The sequence below is a fragment of the Sphaerodactylus townsendi genome, linkage group LG01 (assembly GCF_021028975.2).
Source record: "Sphaerodactylus townsendi isolate TG3544 linkage group LG01, MPM_Stown_v2.3, whole genome shotgun sequence".
Classification (NCBI taxonomy): Eukaryota; Metazoa; Chordata; class Lepidosauria; order Squamata; family Sphaerodactylidae; genus Sphaerodactylus; species Sphaerodactylus townsendi.
In genome coordinates this window covers 76,199,446-76,226,370 of record NC_059425.1, presented here as the reverse complement: position 1 = coordinate 76,226,370, position 26,925 = coordinate 76,199,446, and the positions used below count along the sequence as shown (strand labels likewise).

At 42.1% G+C, this 26,925-nt stretch overlaps 1 protein-coding gene across 2 annotated transcripts in view; it reads right to left on the bottom strand.

Moving 5' to 3' along the window:
• The window catches only part of RMDN2 (regulator of microtubule dynamics 2), a 34,619-nt gene extending 8,119 nt beyond the window's left edge, over nt 1–26,500 (bottom strand). The window contains exons 1-6 of one of the 2 annotated variants that reach the window (XM_048484319.1): nt 26,410–26,500; nt 23,098–23,564; nt 19,885–20,080; nt 17,108–17,210; nt 14,156–14,216; nt 6,084–6,159 (exon numbers count right to left, since the gene is read on the bottom strand). In XM_048484319.1, the coding sequence (XP_048340276.1) occupies nt 6,084–6,159; nt 14,156–14,216; nt 17,108–17,210; nt 19,885–20,080; nt 23,098–23,552 (891 nt within the window). In that variant the 5' untranslated portion in view covers nt 23,553–23,564; nt 26,410–26,500. The other variant, XM_048484309.1, reaches the window with a different exon arrangement.
• Between the last annotated feature and the right edge of the window lie 425 nt (nt 26,501–26,925).

Here is a 26,925-nt window from a genome sequence, read left to right as displayed (position 1 = left end):
GCCACAGAATACGTGTACATACTGCACCAGAGGACATTCCATTTAAAGGCGTCACGAATAACTACTGAAAGGTACCATCCTACTATTATGGAAATGAAAACCACACAAACAAAAAACCTCAATGTGCATGTTTGTTCTTATTAGCATTTCAATTCACAGCTATAAGTTGAAGGCTAATGAAGAATCACGTTTATGGTGTGTGGGGAGAGAGGGAGAAAAATGATTTGAAAATTTCTCCAACTATGCACACAGATATCTCACCTCTAGTATGCTGCATATTCAAGGACTTGAGCAGACTAGATTCTCTTATATTGGTTCTCTGCTGCTCTCAACATTCTGAACCTTTGATATTTTTTTCTTCTGGGCTAATTTCAATGGCATAGCAAGGGTGTGTGTGAGGGTGCTTGAGTCCCAGGCACCACTTGGAATGGTTACGTGGGGCATGTTCAGCTGGCTGACCTCCTCCCTCCCCCCAGCAGCAAGCCTCCAGTGACCCATGCAGTACAACAGGCTGTAAAGTCCCCAAGGGCAGTGCAGGCCAGGAAAGCAGCTGGCGTGTTGTCCTCGTGCTGGACAAGGGCAGGAGGGTGCACTCTGCTAAGTGCCACTGACCTGGCTGGGGACGAGGTGCGAGGTATGGCCCAGTGAGAGAGGTGAGAGTCTGCGGTGAGGTGAGGTGTGTTGTGCCTGCTGCTACTACTCTTCAGGGGAGTCAGCCACTTGCTAGGCAGGTGCAGCATTGGTGAGTGTGGGCTGGGAGAATGGGGAGGAGAACCCCTCTGAACCAACTTCACTCATTCCACCAGCACCTGTTAGTGATACTATTATTTAAGCTAGCAAGAAATGTGTCAGCCTGCAAGCTTTTACAACAGTGGCCTCTGTCCTCTGGAAGGACCTTCCAGCAGTGGCGTATCTGCCTAGGGACAAGGGGTACCCCTTGTCCCCAGGCGCCACTGTTCTAGTCACGTGGGGGGCGCAAAATCGGCCTCCCACGTGACCAGGAAGTCCTGCTGTCGCTTCGTTTTCGCGTGCCTCGACCCCATCCGAGGCACGCAAAAACGACGAGGCAGCAGGACTTCCTGCTGCCTCCAGGCGCCCTCAACCCCACCCAGGACTCCCCCTCCTTTCCCCCCCCCCGCCGGCTGGGCTCCCAGCCGGCAGGGGGAGTCTGTTGGGGGGGAGGTTGGCACCCTAGCCCTTGCCCATGTCCATGGTGACATGGGCGGGTTCTAAGACAGTGGGGGTGGAGCCTGGGGCATCAGGGGTGGAGCTAGGGTGGTGGGGCAGAGGCGGGCGGCAGAGCCTGGGGGGGCGTCCTGGAGACAATTTGTCTCCGGGCGCCATTTACCCCTGGTACGCTTCTGCCTTCCAGAAAAGACAGAAATCCCTCTTTTAGCTTTCAGGATAACTTGCGAGGCAGAAGAATGCCTGCTTAGTGAGGATAACAGGTAGTTGTCCTTTAGTGAGGACAACAGGGAGCATGATTTTTATGATTCTTGTTTCAATGTTTTTAATTTTATGGTAATGTATTTTCTTTTTTGGGGGGATGCATTTTTGTAAGAGCCATTGAGTCCTTAAATGAGGGGAAAAGCACAATATATACATTTTTTAATAAATACAAAGAAAATGGAAGTAAGTTGGAAAATGCAGTGGATGTGTTAGATCTCGGAACCTTAAGACAATAAACAGACTCTGAAGTATTGATCACTACCGTTTATTGAATAGGTATCGAAGCACCATACTTGGTAAAGCCAGTTTCCTTTATTCCCCACTGGAAGCCCCCTTTTCGTTTTCCCATTATTCCCCAAACTTCTCGGAGTCTACTCCAACAAAACAATGCAATTCTAGCTCAATGATGCCAAGTTAATGTATGTAACTATTGCATAAGCAATAGATGATTTATAGTAAATTAAGAAAGTGAACCACTAAAAATATCCTACTATAGTTGTCGCAGCAGTGCTAACAAACATAACTGCAAACACATAAAATAATATAGAAGATATTTAGAATGGTCTTGGGTCCAAAAAATTGCATGCGTACCTAAGGGAGGTTTGAACGTGTTTTGTTGAACAAGAGTAAAAGAGTTGGTTTTTATACACTGCTTTTCTCTACCTTTAAGGAGTCTCAAAGTACTACAATAGCCTTCTCTTCCCCTCTCTCCAACAGACACTTTTTGAGGTAGGTGGGGCTGAGAGGGTTCCCACTAAAAAATTGTGGGAAATAATCAAAGTAGGATGGGATAAAACCTCGCTTGACCATTCTAGTATTGGAGGAATGATGCACTGAAGAAGGGCTTCGAAAAGGCAAAATGAACACGTATTGCTTCTGCTTAGTTCATTCCCAGAACTGAGGTTGATATCTCCTTAACTGGTGAGACCAATCACTGATGGTGAGACCAATCAATGATGATGAGGCATACCAAACAGAGGAAGTGTCTCTGAACGTGCAAATACCCGTTCGCATGTTAAGAAGTTACTACATGAGCTAATGGTGTGTTATGATCAGAGATTTGCGCAAACTGCTTATACAACAACAAAGAGTCGATGGGACTCATGTATTTATGATGTAAAAAACTATTTCCAAGTGGATTTAAGTGCATTGGGTAGTGACAAGCATGATATTATACAAGCACTACATATTCGTGCATTGGTCATCCAGGAGGTATCTGCATAACAAAACTGATTAATGACAATACTGTCAGCAATCCATTGTTGGAGGACTGGACAATCTATTTTAAATTATTTATATTTAATAGCACTATTGTTATGTATGCATCTTTGTTAATATGTACACAGATATGATAGTATGACAATTCTTAATACAGTTGAGCCACTGTGCAGTATTAGTGCGCAGCGTTTGGCTTTGGTTTGCAGAACTGTGACTAGCCCAAGGTCTCCCAACAAATTTGATTCACCAGATTAGAGTCTGCTGCTTATTTGGAGGAGGGGGGACTTAAACCCAGTTCTACAGATTAGAGTCCATTGATTTTAACCACTATATCAGGCTAGCTATCTTTTGAAATGAAGGCTTAATTAAAATGAAGAACTGATAATTCTTAGTATAGCATCCCCAAATATTTGGGTTTTTTAAAATAGCAGGCACATTGGATCTCCTGGCTGGACAACTAGAACAGCAGTGTTTGGTGAGAGAAGTTTAAATCTTTTCCAGCTGCACCATTTGCCTGAAGTGAAGTGACCCTTTGGATCTGCTACTTTCTCAAGTGGGGACAAGCATAGAGGACCTGATACACCTCCAGAAGATAGTTTCACAACCAAAAAAATTACCTTCCTTTTCATTTCTCTTTTTCTTCCTTTTCATCTCTCTCTCTCTTTTCTTTTCATCTTTTTTCTCTTTTTTCTTCCTTTTCTCTACCTTAACAATATTATTAGATCTCAAGAGCACAAAAGAAACTTCCTTCTCCACACTATCTTAGCCTTCACAGGTTTTTCTTTTCTAATAATGGGGAAGAATTATGAGAACTGGTTTCTTCTTTAGGGTGGGGTGGGGGAGAGAAGAATAATGACAGGGAGATGATCAATAAGATTCCTTGGAGTAGAGATGACTACTGTAGAGATGGTCTTTATTTTATGCCTTTGTGTGGAGGTATTTCAGGAAACATGGAGTGTTGTTTTGATACAGTTATCTAAAAATGTGTGTCTGATGTTTGGGGAGTGGGCGGGCACAATTTCAGTTCTTGCCCCAGGCACCATATTCTGTAGCTATGTCCCTGGCAGATTTACAAATTATTATTTTTATATACACTTGAAGAATACCCCAAAATAAGCTGAAGTACCTACTTTGTAAGTGGGTGGCCTAGCACTGCTTTCAAGATTGGGATGAGCCACCCACTACGTGATATAACACGCTGCAGGAATATTTGGAAATTCCACCACACCCCTCCAAATCTCTGTCTCTTTAAACAATCTGCCCCCTTTTCCATTCAACTGACTCTTAGGCTGATTCCGCATGGGCCAAAAACAGCAGTGTGAAAACAGTGTGAAAATGGCGTAAAAGGGTTTAAAACAGTGTAAAAGGGTTTATACTGTCTTCACACTGTTTTCACGCCACTGTTTTTGGCCCATGCGGAATCAGCCTTAGTTGCCTTCAACATTTTGGGTTCCAGGAAGTTATTTTGCCCTTATCAAAATGCTTTTCTAGATTTTCTTTCTTCTGTTTAATCTATGAAGTCAAATATTTCTGTATACCTGAGAAGTCCCCTGAAGTACCAAGGAACCTCTTCCTTGGTAGGTAGGCATGTTGTACTGCTTTTGTTTTAGTATGAGTTTTACATCTTCACTATTAATTACAGAGACAGGCTGGGGGCCTGAACAGAATTGTGTCATGTAACTTATAATAATTTGGAACTTCTACCTCAAAATCTCCCCTCCTCAAATTCTTAGAGCCCTCAGCGCTTTGAGCAGGGTGGTTTTTCCTACCTTTCGCCACATTTTCCTTCAGCTAACCTCACGATTTCACCCACCCTTAAAAAAACTTCACTCATCAGGCTAACATTTCAAAATCCCCTTGCCTTTTGGTCTATTTACAAGGTAAGACTTTTCTGGAGGTATCCTGAAAAGATGTTCTCTGTTTGTGAACTGATAGTGCAGTTTAACTAATCTACACAGGGGCCACTTGCTACTAGATCCAGTAACAGTGACAATAAATTATCAATCATAAAGATCCACGTGCAAGTTGAGGCTTCTGAAAAAGTCACATTAAATGGTAAGAGCTGGGTATTTTTTTAAAAAGTTGATATAGAAGTACAGTGATGTCTTTCTGGTTTACTCTCAATGCAATCCAAATATTCAACTAAGGTACATACACTTCATAGTTGTATGCACACCAGTTGCCCACAAGAGCTGTATCTCTAGAGAGATTGCCAATCCCTTCTTTGAACTTTCCACTTTCATGAGGACAACAAACAAATGTGTAGAATGTATTCTCAGTTAGAAGGACTCCTAATCTGGCCTCCAAGACCCTTTACAACATGTTCAAGGCAGCAGGACAACAAGCAAGCACTTAGGCACAGTACAGGGTTTTTTTAAGTACACGTTGACACTATTCTATTGAAAGTCCTTAACCAAATCAATAACAAATTTAAACATGACTAAATAGTATAATACAGGTAAATAGTTTAAAAAATAATACAGAAGTCCCGAAGCATCTTAAAGACTGACAATATTATTCTAGAATGTTGTTAGTCTTGAAAGTTCCTCTGGAATTCTGTTTCATTTAAATAGTTCTGTTTCCTTCAAATAGTTTTTGCCCTTTCTCTGTGACTTAGTGGCTTCTAAGATGCTTTGTTTGCCCTTCATCAAAAAGTCTGATGGCTTGATACTGCCTTTCAGCAGAGCAACATCCATTATCCATTCAAGTTAGGTTGCAGCTGGAGATCTTCCACCATTACGGCTGTTCTCCAGGCAAGAGAGATCAGTTTGCCTGGAGAAAATGGCTGCTTCGGAAGGTGGGCTCTATGACATTACATCCGATTGAAGTCCCTCCCCTCCCAAAGCCCCACCCTCCTTAGGCTCCTCTCCACAAATCTCCGGGTGTTTCCTCCCCGCAAATCTCCAGGTGTTTCCCAAACTGAAGCTGGCAACCCTAATTCAAGTACATGGAATTAGAATCATGGAATCACTTTTCTGAGACAAAAATGCTAAATATAAAGAAAAGCTTTTGATTGCCTTTATTTTGAACAGGAGCACTGTACATTCTGTTTACTTGCTGTAAGCACCGTACCAAGAGGAACAAGAACATGCGACTAGAATGTTTAATGAAAAACAGAATGACGAATTATATAATGCACACGCATGTAGACATCAGCACATCCTTAACCACTTTTTTGACATTTTCAATCAGGAACAGCAGTATAAAACCCTTACAGTTGCTTTGAAAAGCCATGCTTAAATCTTTTTCTGTTTGAAAGCAAATTTGTAGGCACAAACAAAAATGATCCTTTTTTCAACATAACATTGGCACTCAACCATGCATCCTAGGCAGAGTTAGTTTTACTCCCGAACACTGACTTTAAACTGTAAGAAGGACCCAATTCAATAACAGCTTAAAGAAAGTGCCAAACATACCTTAAAGAGATAACCATTCTTGATTTTGTCCTGTATGCTTTCAAACTGAGACAGATAGCCACACATCACTGCAAACCTGGAAAGGAAATAGGATTGGGGGGGGGGGGGGGCAACAAAGATCCTCAATAATTTTAATTACTAATGATGCCAACCCAGCTAAGATGCCCAAATGTAATGAGGCATGCAAAACAGACTCAAAACTCACCAAACACTTTAATCAGGATTGTAACATTTGGCCCATTAGCTTATTAAAGCCTTCTGGTATGTTAAAATATGTTTAGAATACAAGAACATCTAAGAGAGGGCCTCCCATAAATTTTAGAAGAGGCACTTTTCTCATTTCTATAGAAGAGAAAGAGCTGCCAGAGGCAGCATGAGCTGTGGAGGCTTATCTGGGGAATTCAGATTAGCCTGTACACTCCCACACACGCCAGCTGGGTGACCTTGGGCTAGTCACAGCTTCTCGGAGCTCTCTCAGCCCCACCTACCTCACAGGGTGTTTGTTGTGAGGGCGGGAAGGGCAAGGAGCTTGTAAGCCCCTTTGAGTCTCCTGCAGGAGAGAAAGGGGGGATATAAATCCAAACTCTTCTTCTTCTTCTCTTGCATTTCTGTATTTTCCTCTTTTGTAATGCAGCCCTTATAGCATGCCTACTAAGATGCTACCTGCTGAAAACAGGTGAACGCATCATCTAAAAACTAAGAAAGAAAGCTTTGTAGAACTATTCACATGCAGGTTTTATCTACTAGTTAATTGATTAAAAACCCTCATACAATAAATTAACTAAGGCCCCTTCCGCACACGCAAAATAATGCATTTTCAAACCACTTTCACAACTGTTTGCAAGTGGATTTTGCTATTCCGCACAGCTTCAAAGAGCACTGAAAGCAGTCTGAAAGTGCATTATTCTGCGTGTGCGGAATGAGCCTAAGATTTCTTTCATTGGAAAAACGTACTTTTAACATAAAGGTTACAGTATATATTTCTGTCATTTCAGGGTATCTCGGATGCATTTTGAGCCAAATTCTCACTCTTTGACTTGCTCAGGAGCAGCAGCACAGACTGTACTCTATGAGACTCAGGAAAAGACAGTGAGAAAAGGTGAGTTTTGGTGTGTGTGTTTTTGGTGGGGGTTATCCTTAAAGCTCAATCCTTATCTGGCGTATGTGTTTTTGAGGGCTTGTGTTTTTTGAGAGCTTGGAGAAGCTTTTGTCTGTGTGGGAGATTCCTTTGTTGTTGGCTGTGTGTTTCCTCATGGTACACACAATTCTTACCACTAAGGACCCATCTTCAGGGAGATACAAAACATAAAGTAGTGACTAGGGGCAAAAGTCTTCAGTCCTTAGGTTACGGTCTAGAGCTCAGTGAACAGGGCTGGGCTAAAAAGAAGCAAGGCTAACTTGGATTTTGGGTGGTCAAATGTAGAAGGGAACTTTTGAAAGAGAGGCCCAGAAATCTGTTCTGTAGAATTTAAGACCCCTAAATATGGATCATCAAGGATTTGCTGCTGAAACCTGCAACAGCTGTGGAATGTTTGTTTTTCTGCCAGAGGATATAGGTAGCTACACCTGCAGCAAATGCACGTTTGTTAGAAGAAAAGGTACAACAGCTTGAAACACAAGTATCTACACTTCAGCACATTAAGAAGAATGAGACTTTCCTGGACAGAATGGAGAAGACAGTATTGGGTGGAGAACACACTGAAGATATTTCTGAGGAGGATGGCAGCTCTCAAACAGAGGAGGTGGGCAATTGGAGAAATGTATTCCACAGAAGCAGAAGGACCAGGGAGCATTCTGTGAATTTGAAATTACAGAATCGTTCTGAGGTTCTCTCCCTTCTCTATGAAGATGAGGGACAGACAGGAGGAATAGACTCAGCTCTCAGAGAATGCACAAGTGACAGAAGATTCAACCCACGAAATGTCACCTACAAAACCCCAGAGGAGACATGTAGTGGTTGTAGGGGACTCCCTGCTAAGAAAGACAGAAGCAGCAATTTGCAGGCCTGACAAGATGTATTGAGAGGTGTGCTGTCTCCCTGGGGCCAAAATCTGTGATGTCACAGAGAGGCTGAGAAGACTTGTCAAGCCCACTGACCATTATCCCTTCCTTTTAATCCACATTGGAACAAATGACACTGCTAGACATAACTTTCAGGACATCAGAAAGGATTTTGAGGCTCTCAGAAGGAAGCTGAAGGAACAGGATGCACAAGTTGTCATTTCATCTCTACTTCCAGTTGAAGGACAAGGGCCCAGGCGGGAAAGAAGAACAGTGGAGGTGAATAACTAGCTTTGCAGGTGGTGCTGCCAGGAATGTTTTGGCTTCTAGGAACATGGTCTGCGGTTTCATGAAGAGGGACTACTGGCAAGGGAAGGTTACACCTCACGGCTCTAGGGAAGAGTATTTTTGCTAGGAGATTGTGTCAGGAGGGCTTTAAACTGAGTGAAGTGGAAGAGGGAGACAATATTCAAGTAGGAAGGAGTTCACCTAGTACTAGAGAGAATAGGCTGAAGGTTATAGAGAGAACTGAATGAATAGTTCAAAAACCCAGCAGTGAGAGGCATAAAACCTTAAATAAGCACCTATGGGGCATGAACCAAAGCCTTAGATGTCTCTACACTAATGCACAAAGCATGGGTAATAAACAGGATGAACTGGAACTCTTAACACGGACTGGAATTCATCCTACCAGGTTTCAGTGATGCCTAGTATATCATATTTATTATGCCCTTAACGTGACATAATAAATATCATATAATAGGCATCATTGAAACCTGGTGGGATGAATCTCATGACTGGAATGTAATAATTGAGGGGTACAACCTGTTTCAGAGACAGAGAAATAGATCAACTAGGAAAGGCAGTGAAGTAGCACTATATGTCAGAGATAATACGCTTGTGAGCAGGTCCCTGACTTTAATCCTGGAAACCAGGTTGAGAAATCTGGGTAAAAATTACGGGGGAGAAAAACAGGGGGTCTATTACAGACACACACACACACACACACCCAGCAAGACTGAAGAGTTGGATGATGCCTTCCTGGAGCAGATGTCCAAACTTTCACAAATAAGAGAAATAGTAGTAATGGGAGATTTCAATTATCCAGATATTTGCTGGGAGTCAAACTCTGCCAAGACTAACAGGTCCAACAATTTCCTCACTTGCCTTGCAGACAATTTCATGGCCCAGAAGATGGATGAGGCTGGATTCCATGACCTACAAAGAGAGACTTAGGGAGCTGGGGATGTTTAGTCTGGAGAAGCAAAGGTTAAGGGGGGACATGATAGCTATGTTTAAATATTTGAAGGGATGTCATGTCAAGGAGGGAGCAAGCTTGTTTTCTGCTGCCTCAGAGACTAGGACATGGATTAATGGATTCAAGGTGCAGGAAAAGAGATTCTGCCTAAACATTAGGAAGAACTTTCTGACTGTCAGTGGAATTCACTGCCTCGGAGAGTGGTGGAGTCTCCTTCTTTGGAGGTTTTTAAACAGAGGCTGGATGATCATACGTCAGGGGTCCTTTGATTGTGTGTACCTGCATGGTAGGGGGTTGAACTTGATGGCCCTTGTGGTCTCTTGCAATTCTGTGATTCTTAGGAACAGCCTTGGAGGATTCAACTTAATGTTCCAATCTTGACTGAGAAGCATAATATACTTTTAAAAAACTGGGTTGGTCTGCTTTGGTTCAATTCATTTTATATTATTTACACCTCTCCCCCAGATCCAACGCTGCAAGTGTCTTATACCCAGTAGAAAGGAGGTATATTTTGTCAAAGATCATACATGAAGATCTTCCTCTTTATGACTAAAGAAACAAGGGATTTTAAAACATTACCCAATTAGATATCCTTTACAAAACATGTCCAGGATATTCCAAAACCAAAAGGTATGGTTCTCAGTTTAAGACACAACAGAAGGTCTTTAAGGCTGCTTTGATACCCCCCCCCCCCCACAAAAAAGTCAATGGTGGTTGGTGATCCTAAGCAAAAGCAAAGGGCAAAGAATGTCAAGAATTTGGATAGCAAAGGGGTACTAAAAACTTAATTTCCCACAAATTGGAGAAATGCAGGCAGCATTTTCTTTACTAACTCCCTCGGCTCATTAGGCACTAATCAGATAAACTCAGCATACCATAGCTAAACGGATTGCAGCCAGAAAAGCAAACAATGAAAAGCAAACAAGCTAATCTGGGGTCTCACAATATCTCCAGGTCTGTGCGTGACACGGAAAGGAAGGTGCTGGCTTAACAAAGTGAAGGGCAATACTTCTTCGCATAAAGGCCTTTCCAGGCAAATCAAAAGCTGCTTATATTTGCCTAGTACATTAGTCACATAGTTCCAATCTGATGTTTATGATACCATATTTCTCCCCCTTACACAGTTGTGGGCATCTGCCACATATGTAAAAGGGCAAACTTGGGGTTAAGACAGAGATGCCCGCATGATCTAATTTTTAAGAAACAACTTTCAGAGATATGTACTATAGAAAAGGAGAGGATAAATGTATATGGGAATAAAATTTATTTAAAATGTAAATAAGCAACAGTTTAGTTTTTTTACCATTTATAATTGTTATTATATTTGTGTTTAATTTTTTAATACAAAATCAGAAGTGAGGCAATTCACAGTCCAGTCCTAAGATGAATTATGCCTGTTGTCTTCAAGGCACTGACAGCTACATTTCAACTCAGAAAAGAAACCTTTCACAGTGGGAAGTGAATGCAATAAGGGAAGAAATAAACAGACTTGTTTATCAGAGTAGTGGGCAAAAAACTATGATAACAAGCAGAGACCTTCCTATAGGAAGCAGGTGATAGCCAAGCTGGAGACTCACAAGTGGGAGAAGGAAAGACTGTAATTAGATAAAATCGAATGCAAACATACAGAAAGCTGCAGACACACAGACATACTTTTGGTATGAATCACAGTGATGTCAGACAGTAGCCAACAGGCTTCCTGACTTGTACGACAATCAAAAGGGGACTCAAGAACTAGTCCAGTCCTTCCAACGAAGATTGTTCAGTAACACTTAATCCCCATTTTATCTGGACTGGCCCTAAAGCAGCCTTTCCTATCTGGACAGAACGCTGAAGTATTAATGAAGCCCAGAATGTACATCATCAATTACAACTTCGTTGCCTCAGAAAACTTTTTACATTCTGATCTAATTAAGACAGTACAAGAAGAACTTACTTGGGTACACTGTGGCTTCCTGTTAATACATATTAGACAAAACATACAACAGCTATTCATCTAATGAAACAGTGTTACCAGGTGAGAAATATGCACATGGGACAGGGAAAACTAATTTAATGCACAGAAGTTCTGGTATGGTTATTTGACATTTTAGCAAAAGGTATATGATCTGGTCTCGTCTTAGCACCTCTCTAATAGTTTGTGATTTCTGGAGTAGCTTGTACACACTGCCCACCTGCTGATTGTATTTTTTTCAGGTGGAGCCTGCAAGCACAAGTTACCCACAATGTGTAGTATATAAGAGTAAGTAAAACTCAGCTGTTAGGGATTGGGAAGTACTGTAGATCATCAGGGATCAGCCTCAAGTCTCTTCCCACTCCTAGCACAAAAGCAACTGCCAACTGCAGCAATCCAGAGAAACAAAAGACATGTTAGGAGCTGATGATGTATGCTTTATGCTATCCAGTGAACTCCATGGAGGATCCAATTAGAAGCCATGGCCACTGAAGAGAACAGAATCAACCTAAAGACACAGGAGTTCCAGGAAGACCATGAGACAGGAAATAAGACAGGAAATAAATTTCTCTGAAAGTAGCACCACATTTAACTATTGGGTCTCAAAAAACATGATCAAGTGTAGCTAAAGATCAAGGTTAAAAATAAAAATGCAAAAGAGAATACATAAGTGGAAGAAATTCACTAGAGCATTTGTGAGGAGAAAGATTGACACCACAAAAAAGTATGCACAAGTGTTGTGTAGATCAGAATTCTGAACAGTCAAGGAAAAGCATACAAATAAGAAACAGATTAAAATGGAGTAGTAACGTCTTTTTTAAAAGGTTGAAAAAAAGAGAAAATACCCAGCAGATGACAAACTTTACAAAGTTTCGCAACAGACAAGATTATAGTCACATGAACACATAGTGAAAGAAAGAAAAATAGCTGTAGCTGCAGAAGAGACACAAAGGCCAACAGGAGAAGACAGAAGGGATGACCAATCTTCAGGTCCATGGAAATCTTAATGATTGAATTTTGGAAAGCAAATATGCGTCCAATGAAGCCTATTAAACCCAAATAGGTATGTGGGGTGTTGAGACGTCTGTGAGCAAGAGCCTTTGTGAACTATGAAATAAAAAATTAGCACCTTAGAAAGATGTGCCATAGAGATAACGCTGCAACATTTAACCATAATTGGGGGGGCGGGGGGGGGGAGGTAAGATAACAAAGAAGAACCACACGCCCCACCTTGTGGCTCATCTAGGAAATTGCAACAAATGTGGATGCTTTGCTCAAAAATTTCATGAGCTAGCTAGCCTACCTAGCCTTGAGAGTTTCTAGAATTTCTAGATTCAAGTCCAGTAGCACCTTAGAGACCAAGAAGGTTTTCAGGTTGTGAACTTTCACCAGTTAAGGCAATCTTCATCCAATATGAATTGGAGAACTCTGAGTTCTTATATTCCAGTCAGAAGCAGTTAGAGTATTGCAAAGAAGAAACTTGGGATGTAGATGCAATGTGGATTGTGTCTCTACATCCTGAATTTCTTCCTTGCAACAAACCTCTCACCTTCTGACTGGATAGAAGGACTCAGAGATCTCCATTCCAACTCATATTGACAAAGGGAACAGTGAATTTTGAAAACTTGATCCCTCAAAATCTTGATGATCTTTAAGGTGCTATAGAATCTAGCTATACAACAGACCAACACAGGTACTCTCTCAAACTATTTTCTTGTGCAGGTTTAATTTGATACACAAATACGGGGATGAAAGGAGACAGATTTAGCAGTCCTCAAATAGAATTTTACTCAGTCATACTACCACTCTAGAAATGCTACTTTTCAAAACTATTTAGTTTGACACAATGTGACAGTCATAAAGCTTAGCACAATTTCAGTAAAAAGACTTTACTGAAATATTTTCCTAATTTAATTTATGCAAAATATTACCAAATACAGATAAGCTGTAAACCACTTACCAGCATTTTATAATACTTATTATGTTATGATATATATGCTATTATCTGAACTGTGTGATGTATTAGCGTTAGCCCATAGTTCTGGAAGCACAAACCATGCAAGTAGTTGTGATGGGGAGATATGCCCCTAAAATCAATCCAGATTCTCCAGCCCAACCACTCTCTATAAATATAAGATGCCAGAGGAAGGAGAAAGTAATCTATTCATCTGTTTCCTAAAACAAATACATTTGTGAGCAAGTCTTCATTTTATACTTCCTAAGATCCTCTGCACTTTTAACAAGTATAATGATAAAGGCATTGAATTAAGCACCAGTTTCTTGTTGAGACCAGGTATTCCCAAACTTTTTAGCCTGTGTGCACATATGGAATTCTGACATGGCATGATGGGTATAGCAACAAAATGACAGCCACAGAAGGTGGAACCAGTCACAAAATTATTGCCACATCTTAATCTCAGTAACACACTGTAGATATTTGTGCTCTGGTGGCAACTGCTGCCAAAGCACCATTTAAAAAGAAAATCTGCATAGACAATCAAATCTCCAATAGTCAATCAGAAGCCTTGCGGGACAAAAGCCTTAAGTGGCCACACCCACTTCCTGAAAAACACCACTGTGGGCACCAGAAAAGGAGCTGGTGGACAACATGGCACCCATGGACACCATTTTGAGGACCTCTGGTTTAGACATATGGCTAGCTCAAAATACAAGGAATTCCCCGAATGTGGAACACTTCAATTCCACAAAGGGAAAACACATGCAACAATCATGGAAGATGCCATTGGTTCTGACTTCCTAGCATGCCAATGCAGTTTGTATGCTTTAGGACTCAGATACAAGTTGATTACATATGAGATTATCCAATATGGGTACATCCTACTTCCATTCAAGACTTACCATTGATGACTCTCAGCACTTGATGAATCAAGATTAATAGCATTTTCACCCCTAAGTTTTCCTGAAAAAAGACATGCTATAGGTTAGTTTATTTCTTTTAAAATATTTTATACCTTTTCTCCTAATGCATCATACTTGCTGGGGAGGGGGGCTGGGGGCGTGGATTTTAACAATTATTGAAACAGCAAACCCTGTAGAACAACAATTAACTAAAGGTCATCATAGGCCAAATCAAACCAGTTGCAAAATGTACGAACACACAACAAAATTATGTATTTAGTTATTTTGATTTGATACCCTGCACTCCTCAGTTGAAGCCAAGCTCAGAGCAGCTAACTTTCTCATTCCCTTTCTGGTGCTCTGCCCATTCATCTGTTCTCCTCCCTGCTGCTCTGAGTGGAGAAGTAGCAGCTCCTGCTGTCCCTCTTCTATTTGGTTCAAGCAATGGCTTTCCTCTCCAGGGTATGGGCCCAAGCAAAGGGTGGAAGAAGCAGCATCTCCCCCTGCAATTGGCTTTACTGGGGGTGCAGTGGGGGTGCCCTCCCTGCTCCCGGTGTGATGTTCACCACCTACCGGGTCCTGAGTCTTTGGCTTGGAGGTAGGAGAGGCATGCCTTAGAGCAGGAGGGAAGGGGAGGATAGGGGAGGGTGAAGAGGTGTGGGGGGAAGGGAGGATGGCAAGGTGAGGCTTGGGGTGTGGGGAGAGTGAAAATGTGAGCTGGGGAGGGCAGAATGGGGAAGCTTGGATGGGGGAGGATGGAAAGGTGTGGCTTAAGGTGGGAAATAGCTGGAAGGTGTGGCTCGGCGGTAGAAAGGTGAAGGTGGGGTGGAGGAGTAGAATGGCAAAGTGATGTTTGGGGTGCAGGGGAGAGTTGAATGGAACGCAGAGACGTAGCTGGGCCAAACTGCGCCTGGTACACATTTTATATCCCCCCCGTGGCGCCCCCCTTCCCCGAGTTATCTTAGTTCCTTTCCTTTTTCAGAACTTTTTCAGGCTGCAAAAGGCCTGTTCTCAGTAAAAACGGCCTCATGGGAATTATACTTCTCAGGAGACCTTGTGAACCCCAAGGTCTCCTGGAAACTGTAGTTCCTCAGACCGTTTTTACTGCGAACAGGCCTTTTGCAGCCTGAAAAAGTTCTCAAAAAGGAAAGGAACTAAAGTAAGTGTGGGAAGGGGGAAGCTGCGGGGGGCGCCACGGGGGGTGCTGCGGGGGGAAGGGGGAGGGGCCTGGGGGCAATTTTCTGAGCCCCCCAAGGCGTGCGCCTGGTGCACGGCGCACCCCCCGCCCCCTTGTAGCTTTGCCACTGATGGAATGGAAAGGATTGGGGCGGGGGAAGGGTTGGAAGATGTGGCTTGGAATAGGAGAGGGGGAATGGAAATGCTTGGGTGGAGGGTGGCATGGAGGCCCTGATCCCGCTTGCTGGACTGAGGGCCGAGTTGGTTGCCAGAGAGTACCCGGCAGCCATAATAAGATGTGAGGTGTCATGGTGCCTTTTAGATCCTTCTCCCTCCTGGCTTATGTAAGCTAGGCTGACTGACTGGAGACAGGGGTAGTGAATACCTTCTTGAGAGAGGTGGTGATTCCGCTGGCTCTCAAAGAGATGGTGGTGCACCCTTAAGAGATCTGGTTTAAACCAGTGGATCACTTGATCCACTGGCAGGGAGGTTGCTGGGCATGGGGGGGATGCAGGGAAGGCTGTTCTGCCCACAGATCACTGGATCCGCTCGCAGGGGAGGTTGCTGGGCATGGGGGGGATGCAGGGAGGGCTTATTGTGGAGTGGGGGTGCACAAGGAAAAAGAAAAAGAAGAACAAGGTGTTTCACCCCTAGGCTTGTGATTAACACAAAATGTCCAGTTTTAGCACATAAAAGAAAACCAATTCCTCTCTTACAGCCAGAAAATGGAAATGTTGGGCATTCTTGTAGAAGAATAAGAAAGGGGTAGGTTGTTCAGGTCAGATGTTTAGAAGAGTGATAAAGCATGAAGACTTTTGTATATGGGACCTATCTTCTCTGCACTATATCTGGTTCATCATATTTTTAAACCAATATCTAAGCTGTAAGAGAGGAATTGGTATTCTTTTATGTTCTGGTTTTAAAAACCTGGAACGTTTTGGCTTTTTACCAAAAAATTTCAGGTTTTAAAAACCAGAACCAGAAATTTACCTAATAGCCACCACCACCCTGCCACTGTTTTCCAAGTCCACAAGGACCTGGGAACAGGCGGCAGAGAGAGCTTCAACACCACCACCACCCTTGCAGTTTCCCAAGTCTACGTGGACCTGAAAAATGGTGGGTAGAGCTTAAGCTGGGCTTTTCGGAACCAGGGCTTCACATTTTCTTGGTAAAGGAAAAAAACCCAAAAGCTGACATGGCTTTTTTTTTGGGCGGGTGTGTGTGTGTTGTGATTTGATTTTACCAAATCACAACCCCTACTGGCGATGAACTGGGGCCTGGCGGCAGGCTGTGGGAATCGAGACTTGGCTGCCCAACCGCAGCTCAACTCAGTCTGGAGGCCACAAGCCAAGCCTGTGCAGCCTCTCCCTCATCATGCTGCTTCCCAGTCACATGGACTGCCATGGGAGGGGCATAATCATCCCAACTCACATGCTCAGCAGGGCAGCGGCACCAGCCGCCTGCAACCCCTAACTAGCCAGCACCCCCACTCTGTCGCCGCCCTTCTGTTCCTGCCCCCATCCAGCCATGGTAACATATCAAAAATGGCATGTTTCACTCCTTGCAGTAAAGTCAAATGTTATCCAGTTAGATGAAACCTAGCCTTGCTCACTTTTCTAAAGTGGTCAGTCTCCACATATGTCAGCCCTCTCCCCTCTCAGCCATCTGCCCACCATTTTCCATAATGTTAACTGCAAAAATGAGAGTAAAAGAAAAAAAGTGGAAATCATCCCATGGTTCACATTTTTTACAAGTCTGTTTAATAGAACAGCCTACCTTCATAAGCACAGTTCTTTTTTTCTTCAGCCTCTGTAGTTAGCTCAAACATATCCCCATAAGCTCGGGCAAGTCTCCAAAGAAAGCCAGCATAGTTTTTGTACTGCACAGAAACAGAATTAGACACTTTCAGTTTCCTTCAATGTAACTGTTAATCTCACATATAATTTCCTTTGACATGCTTTAAAAAAGTGGTGTTCACATATTATTCCTTGTATACCATGTTCAGACGGCAGGCAGTAAACTCAATCCATTTTGCTGTATTCTTATCATTTTATTACTTTTGCATATTTCTTTGGATACATCTGTTGCAAAGAAAATGTTAATCTTGGCAGCAAAATAATTTTCCCTTTATTGCACAGTAAATTCACAGCTATAATTTCCTTTGTTGTGCAGAATCCAGACATTTTCCCTTAAGGTAAAGCTCGGTTATGGGCATATCAGGCTTTCCTAGTACTACATCCACAATATTTCATTGCCAAGAAAATTAACTTCTTCTTTTGTTACCTTGGCTCATTCCGCACATGCAGAATAATGCACTTTCAAACTGCTTTCAGTGCTCTTTGAAGCTGTGCGGAATGGCAAAATTCACTTGCAAACAGTTGTGAAAGTGGTTTGAAAATGCATTATTTTGCGTGTGCGGAAGGGGCCTTAGATTGCCAAATGGAATATAGTTGAAAAAGAGTTGCAGGTAAGGTAGCCAATCAGTAATACAACTCAGTACTTCAGAGTCATGTTTACTTAACTTTGTGATTTTTTTCTAAAAAAAACCTAACTTCTGTGAACTTTTGTTTATTCTTGTGAAACTACTCCAACACAGAAGCCAGAATTGTTAAAAGCCATGTAAGCAGCAGAAATATTTCTCCATTCCAAGATGTTTTCATTCGGTTTTCTTTTATACATATTCATTTCAACATTATAAATTCCTTGCATCTATTCAGACACACAAATAAACCACAATTGTTCACATAGAAAACCAGCCATAAATTCTCAGGTTCTCCTTTCCCCCCTTGCACTCATAGGTATGTTTGAAGACTTCACTGTTTTCAAAGTCTTTGTTTTATCTGCAGTTTATTGGGATGTTTAAAACTTTTTTTTACCTTTCCTAGTAGCAAGTTTCTAATCCAAGATTAAGTTAGACATCTTGAAACTGGGCAAAAAACAATTCTGGGACTGGCTCTATAGGGTTGTGACTTGGTAGATTCTGGAGAGCAGCTGGCTCCACAAGGCCTTTGGCTACCATCTTGCTCTTGCCTTTGTCTGTCCCCCAAGCTGGTGCAGCTAATGCTTTTTTCCTCCTTGTTTCCCAACATCCTAGGAATCTGCACCCCTCCCCCATATTTTCAGTATATGAAAAGGAAATGGAACTCTCCCTGCTCCCATTATGACCCACACATTGATTTGCTGCCTCGTATTTAAAATAATGTTTGGCACACAAAGCCACAACAACAGATTCTTCCACATCACAAAAGGCCATATAGGTGGAGTCAGGACTGCCCCATCTTCTGGCACGGGCATCACTGGGACTGGGAAGAGCTGTAAAATGGCTTCTGCCACATGACATGGGACTTTCCAGGTTATTTTTACAGTACAGGATAAAACTGTTCTTCATCAGCTCCCTCTAGCTCTGTGTCCATGACAGGGACAACCTCTATTATTTTATTTATTTAATTTATTCTAGCATGCCACATTCTAGCATTTCTAGGTGGCTTACAAAGATTAAAAAAAAGTAAAACCACAATGAAAACATCATGAATAAAACATAACAATTAAAACAGCAATAAAAATCACATTAAGTTAACCCCAACCCCCACTGTCACCCCCCAGGTTAGTAGCTGCAGAAGGGGTTTCCAGAGAGGCTAACCAAATGCCTGGGTGAAGAGGAAGGTCTTTGACATGAGCCTAAACCATAAAGGGTAGGAGTACGCTGAATCTCTGAGGAAAGACTATTCCAGAGCCTGAAGGCAATCACATAAAAAGCCCTTCTACATGCCCTGCCACCCCCACACCTTGATGGGGAGGAGGTACCACCAGGATTGCCTCCCCCTGTAATCTCAATGCCCGGGCATGTATAAACCACAGGTAACACAGTGCCCTTCAACCCAATTACCCTGAGCCAGTCCAGCAAAATACCATGGTCTGTATCAAAAGCCACTGAGAGGTCAAGGAGAATCAACAGGGTAATATCACCCCTGTCTCTCTCCTGATGAAGGTCATCTGCCAGAGAAACCAAAGCTCTGTTTCTGTGCCATAACCATGCCTGAAAATAGACTGTCATGTATCCAGAAAACCAGTTTCTTCCAAGCAAACCTGCAATTGAGCTTCTGCCACCACCATCTGAAGGACCTTGTCCCAAAATGGGATATTGGCCACCAGGCAATAATAGCCTACTACCACAGGGTCTAAAGAGGGCCTTTTCAAAAAAGGGGAGGGGACACCACTGCCTCTTTCAGAAGCATGGGCCCTATTAGCAGGGTAATGCTCCAAATGTGGTCACTGCTCCATTGTTACTAAATAATGACAGTTTTCTATGTCAAAGTATTTGCAAAGGTATGCTCAATGCTTAAAAAGTGCCAAGATCCTTCAGACACTAGTACCAAATTTTCAGGCAGTTCTATTAGGTGTCAGACCATTTTACAACCCAACTTAAAGCCAATTAATTCTATTAAATTCTAATATTACCCAATCCCCCCCCCAAAAAACCCTTAACATGCCATATATAGCGTGTTGAAGCTATATGCTGAAAAGAATGTTAGTGTGACACATGCCCTTTGTACCTTTTCCTCATTTTCAAGCAACAATCTGAAGCTCTCTCTTTTCTCATTGTCTGAACCACAATGCAATGTGTCCACTTGCTGTAGAAGATTAAATAATTCTATTTTCTCTTCTGGTTTCAGAGCAGATGTGGTTGAACTGATCCATCCTTTTTCTTCCTCAGATTCTCCTTCAGTGTCCGTGTGAGCAGTGACATAGCTAAAATACACAACAAATACTTAACAGAAAGCCAGCACCCGGGCAGCAAGGACAGTTCTGACAACCTGCTTTTACCAGTTACTCAAACTTAAGACTATTGCTCAGTTCACATCGGATTCGCTGAAATTTTAAAGTAGTCACCGCTAAGAAGAACAGATCAGTGTTTGTTAGGCAAAAATCTTCTTGGATTTTGCTTAACAAGTTGTTGCAAAATTCATTTTACATAGAAAAGAAGAAAAAGGTTTATGAACTGATAATTTCACACTTCTGGTTTCAGAGTAACTCATGGGGTCTTGGTAAAATCTATGCTTCCGTCTTTCTTTCTGTGAAGTCAATGAAAAGCAAACGTCTGAAGAACTGTGAAAATAAATGTCAGCACGACTTGCAATTGTTGGAAAAAATATAGCATTCTATGTATAAATATTTCCAAAGTTAGCATTGTCAAAGGCAACTGAAGACAAAAGGTCAAGAGCCAGTTAAGTTCTTCTAAGTGTTCTAAGTAACTGAATGGAATGGGACTAAAAGGCTTATGTTCAGCTTGGTTGTGTTAAAAAAACCCTTGAATGGCCAGGACTAAAAACAATACACAACTAATTCCAAGAGGACTTTGGACTTGCAACCCCACCTCCATATCAAATGGCAATGTTTTTGAAACTGAGAGGACTTTCAAAAGCAGATTATGATATTGCATAGGGCAATCCAGAGATCAAAGAAAAAATGCTACTGAGCATGTCCAAGTCACTAATGCCTCCATAATAACTCTTTGGATGTTGTTTTTGATATAAGTAAATCCAAATTCTATGGAATTAAAACTCTTTTTTCAATACATGTTACCACTGTATGTTTCTAGAATATTTATATTTGAAGTTAAAAATTTCAACAGAAAGAGAGAACATAACTGTTTAAAATTACCAACAGAAACTGCTTGAATACTAGCAACCTTTTAGAAATCTAAAAAAGTAAATTTCAAGTTTCTGCATGACATTGTAAGCTTTGGAGTTAGCAGCTTTTCAGAAGTGCATGAAATATGAGAACCACCAAGACCTTGAGATAGGAGATATCTCTTCCACGCCAATAAAAACTCCTTCCTTTAAAAATGTCAGTGATGGCCTTGATCACCACAGACTAAAAAGGGAGTAACAAATTAGACAAAGTTTCCAGGACAAGTACAAAGTATCAAAAGATGCTTGCACAATGGGTTGGATCCAGCAGTGTTTGCACAAGTTTTGTAATAGGCTGGATCCTGGGATACCTGCACAAGTTTCACATATCTTCCTCCCTCTACCTTTCACATCAAAAAAGCTATTTTCATGCCTGGGAAAGGTGATTCATGGGGGTAAGACCATAATCAAATGATACCACACAGGTTGGTGAGACAGGAGGGAGAAAGAAGGGAAATCAACCCCCCTTGCCTCTTTATTAGAGGAACTTAGCTGATGGAAAAGGTATGAAATAGAGTTGTGCATCTAAATTAGTGGTCTGCAACCTGTGGCTCTCCTGATGTTCATGGACTACAAATCCCATCAGCTTCTGCCAGCATGGCCAATTGGTCCAATTGGCCATGCTGGCAGGAGCTGATGGGAATTGTAGTCCATGAACATCTGGAGAGCTGCAGGTTGCAGATCCCTGATTTAAATATAACAAAGCCAACCCCCTCCATTAAAAAAAACTCTTTTTTTCAGGTTCATTTTGGGCTGAAAATAAAAACATGCTATCCAGATGAAGCTGCATAGCCAAAATTTCTAAAAGTTGAAAAGCATTTTAGCTTTTTTTGGCTTTTGTCTTTTTCCACAGCTCAGGTCCCACAGCCCATAAATGGAGGCAACCAGCAGAACTGAGTGCAGGGGGTCAGCTCAGCCGATCCTGGCACTCAGCTCTCCCCTGCCATCTCCCAAGACCAAGCAGGCTTCAGAGGTGGCTGGGCAGCCAGCAGAGCAGAGAACAGAGGCTGACTCGGCTGATTCCCCACTGCCTCCCAAGTCCACTTGTACATCTGAGACATCAGGTGGGGCAGCAGAGCTCAGCTGATCCCTGTATTCAGCTCTGCAGCTCAGAACTTTTTGGCTTCAGCTTTAAAAGACCCACAAATTTTCAAAAAAGCCGATATGGGGGCTTGGCTTTTCAGAAAATTTCTGCGTCTTTTAAAGCAGAACCCCAAAGTACTGAAAAAATGGTGCAAACCCTTAGTATGAAGGGCAATTTCATCCTACCTTCCCCTCCTTACAGCAACCCTGGGAAACGGGAATCAACCTTCTCTGATCAAAAATGGTTTCTGGGACACTTTAGGTACCCAAGGCATTTGGAATTTTTAAAAGCTGAAGCCACTGCCTTGAATTAGACCTGCAAGCAACCTGGAAACTAGCATAGTTGGGAAGGCATTGGCTTTATGAGTTAATTGTGCGAGTCCCAATTAGGACTCTTCAGCCAGTAAAATATGCAGCTGGCTTGCTTCTGGACCATTTTCAATAATTTAGCATCAAAGCAATGAGTCATGACAAATGAGAAGAGTTTAGTAATGCTTGGTTTAGTGAAGTCTGGCAATATTTACACAAGACATCTTACTTTTGAACTGAAGTTCTCGCTTTCCCAGCCAGTTTAATCAAATCTGACTTAGTAGTAACTAGGCATAACATTACAACTATGAAACAGATTTGTAATATATGCCATCTTCTACTTCCACTTATAGACTACTTAGAAACAATTATGTTTACGGCCATGCTTTGAGTCAGATAACTCAGCTCTGAACAGATCGAACTCAGTCAAAATTGAGGCATCCATTTCCTATCTGCTTCCTCGAGAAACTCTGCATGTTTTGCAACTGCTTTCTAGCACTATGCACACACCCACACTCAGACCAAAAACTGCTTACATCTTAACAGTCAGAAGATCTGATTCAGAAAAAGCAGTATATAAATAAATGTTTTCCAGATGCTAAAAAAATGAACAACAATGAGTATTTAACTGCAAACAATTTTTTAAAAATCTCTTAAAGGTTGGAGTATGTTAAAAATCCCTACCCGCCTTCACTTTCCGCCTCCTCGGAACTATTGGTGTCCGACGCACCTTGAGCTACTTCAGCTTTCCGCTTCTTTGTTGCTCGGTGTAAAGGGCTGGTCCTACGAGTATCTGTTTTCCCTTGGAGTTCATCTTGAACAAACTCTTTCAACGATGGGACAGCTTCTTTCAGAAATGCCACCTCTTTTTTAAGCTCCTCCACACTTATCAGTAGGCCATTCAGTTTCTCCAGTATCTGAAGCTGTCTTCCTTGCAATAGCATTACTGTTTCTTGTTCATTACGTGTTTCATATGAAAAATCTACCAAATCAAAACTGCTCTCTGAATTCAGAAGTGTGGACAAATGTAGGGCTTTTCTTTTCTTCCGAGTCACATGATACCAAACCATAACTAAACTTATTCCAGCAACTCCTACCATTACACCAAATATTAACTTTTTGTTTTCACAATAGGCCATTCTTTTCTTTTTCTGAAATTATAAACAAAGTGGAAGATAAATTGGCTTTTAATATTCATATAGGGGATGTAAGGGATAGGGGCAATTCCCTTACCAAACCAGTTAAACAAGAGTAATTGATTGAAAGGAAGTTTGGCAGCAGTATGAAACACCTTTGCATGGAAATACATTTCACAGAAAAGTAATTATTTTATTTACTTCATTTATACCACACCTTTTCCCCTAATGGGGACCAAAACTGGCTTACATAATTCTCTCCTCCATTTTATCCTCACAATAACCCTATGAGGTAGATTAGGGCAAGGTAACCCAGCAAGCTGCTAGGGCTGAGTGAGGATTCAAATCTGGATCTCTCAGATCCCAACCCAATACTCTCACTACACCATGCTGGTAATAAGAATTAGATGAATTAACATGATAACTGCAAAAGGGGCTGTTTTTGTTTTAGGTCTCTCTGGAATTTTAAAACCAGTGTGAGATTTTGAGAATTATTTAAACCCTAAAGGCTGCCCTTATTAATACAGTGCCTATGAAGCAGCATTGATGAAGGTCTTTCACATTTGTTCTGTATGACGTAGGAGGACCTCACATTACCATGACCTCCATCTCGCACCAGCATGCCCCCTGAGCAATTGGTTATCCTCAAATATCTTTCAAGGTTGTCCTGTTAGTTGGCTTACTGGACTCAAGGTGAAACTGGAAGAAAAGTGGGGACTTTCTGGCAGCATAATCAGAAGCCACAATCCAAAACAAAGCTAAGGGAACTAGCTAGTGATCAATGTTTTATTTCTGTGGGCTTTGAATACCATTATTATCTGTTTTGAGCTTTCGGAATGTGGCAGGCCACAATTCAAAAAGTTAATATATAAAACCAAATATTTTCTCAGTATAATAGAAATGAAGGTGAATACTTCTCTACACATTTCCCCCCGCCTTAATGCATTGCACTCTGGGTGTATTCATTAACTGGAGAGTTTGGCTAGGAAATTTAAATTGTATGGATTCAATTAAGAATATGAAAAAGTTCATTTTTCCACAGATTTCCTTAGGGATTTTATTTTTGATTTAGGCATTTATATTCTGCCTCTGTTAAAATCAAGGCACTTTATGGATGCTAAAGCAGTCATCCACTGGGAAGTTTGGTCCAGTTTGGCATCTCAATCAAAAAAAAATTGGAGAATCCACACAAAGTTGATCCAAAATATCAATTTCACTGTATTTTCTCTTACTTTGTTCTGATCTTTCCCAAATTTGATTTATTATTTTTTGAATGATCACAGTCAAAGCATGTTTGCATGCCATATAGATGGGAACTCCATGGTTTTTATGATCCAGCTCATGTCAGCACTGTTTCAACTCCCCTTTTGCATTGGGAAGTTTACCAGAGAACTGTTTACCAGAAGTTTACCAAGTAATACCAGAGAACTGTTTTCAGCTAAGAAAGGAAGAACTGCCAGGAATCTTTCTTGGCATGATCTAATTTAGGAGGTGAGTTTATGTGGAGAGGTCTAGTACTCTCTGAGCAATGATTGCCCTTTGGTAAATATTGAACAGCAATGCCTGGCTCTAGGGCTAACATTCTAGACTGGAAGGTACTTTGCAAAGTAAGATCGTCATGTTCTGATCCTATACATGTTTGTTCAGAAGCAAATCCCATGGTATTCAGTAGGGTTTAGTTCCAAGCCACAGTCTGAGCTTACTCATGTGGAGTCAGTAGCAAGATTCACTGTATTTAGTGAGGCAGACTCCCAGGTAAATCTGCATAGGAGGTTCAACATCTGATAATAAAAGTTAAAGGTTAAAGATATTACCAGACTTATCTGCTTGCAAGTTGCCCCTTAATCAAGTTAGCAGACAAGTCATTTAATATCTTTAACCTATAACTTTGTATCTTTAATCTCCTATGCAGATTTACTTGGGAGTCTGCCTCATTAAATATAGTGAGCCTTGCTACTAACTAAACATGAGTCAACTCAGGCTGTGGCTTGGAACGAAACCTTTTTGAATACCATGGGATTTTCTTCTGAACAAACATGCATAAGATCAGAACATATGAAGAGCTCTACTGGATCAGACTTGTGGCACATTTACTCCAGGCTCCTGTATCATACAATGGTCAACCAGTTACACTGTAGGGACAACATCAGGGCATAGAGGCCGAGGTTTTCTCCTGATGTTTCCTCCTGGCATTGGTATATAGAGGTTTACTGCCTCTGATTGTGGAGGTTCCCTTTAGTCATAATGCCTAGTAGCTCTAAATCAGGTGTTAAGGCTGCATTTACAAACATATCTGCTTGAAAATCTGTTTTATTTAGTTCAGAAGGGCATAATCATGTTTCTTAATGTCAGGTAAGCCAGGCCCATAAAACTGCTTATTGCAGTCATAATAAACCGAAAGAAAATCAAGGAGATCTGCGCCAAGGAAGGCATTTCTATTCGAGGTGCCGTTAAGAGTTAATTCCTTGATGTCGAGTGGAGTGTGGTGCGAAGTGGACTCTGCAACTAAATAGCAGTGCTGGTTTGAAGTCAATTGTTAAAAGCCGTGAATGGTTAACGACAGGTCAAAAGATTACAGCCAATGAGAAATCTCGTTACAGAGCAACCCGAGAGCCACAACCAGCAACTGACCTGAACAGTTGTTCACCTCTTGGGCGAAAACAGGTAAATTGACAGGGATGAATGGAGATGTTCTGGGGGGATTCTCCAGCTGGGGCGCGCGAGGGGAGGTTGCGCTCCGATGAAGCAGGCGGACACGGACAGCGACACCCCCCTCCCGCTGCAAACACAAGACGAAAACAGCGCCCTGCCTTGTTCTGGGCTGCTCCTTGGCACGATAAGCACGAGAGTTCCTACTCACCCGGGAAGCTGCGGTGTGCAAGACGCTGCCTCACCCTGTGCTGCTTCAGTTCATGAGCCGGCGGAGGAAAGAGGAGGCGGGGAGCCTCAAGGGCCGCCCACAGTTTCCGAGACCCGGATATGCTCATGGGCGGGGAGTGTGTAGCAAGCAAATCCAAGAGCGGGTCCTACCTGTGAGCTGCGGTTGTTGGCCTGGGGAATGCGCTACTCAGTAGCGAGCCAGATGGCGAGGAGGAATTGTGAGAGGAAGAGTAGCCAGATCTCTGAAGCTAAGCAAGGTCAGCCCTGGTTAGTATGTGGGTGGGAAGGACTTGCTATGTAGAAGCAGGCAGCAGTTAGTCTCTTGCCTTGAAAAGAGTTCTCTGGTAAACTTTCCAATGCAAAGCACTTCTTTTCACTGGTGTAGTGGTTAAGAGCAGGTGGATTCTAATCTGGAGAACCGGGTTTGATTCCCCACTCCTCCACCTGAGTGGCAGAAGCTTTTCTGGTTCACCAGATGTGTTTCCGCACACCTACA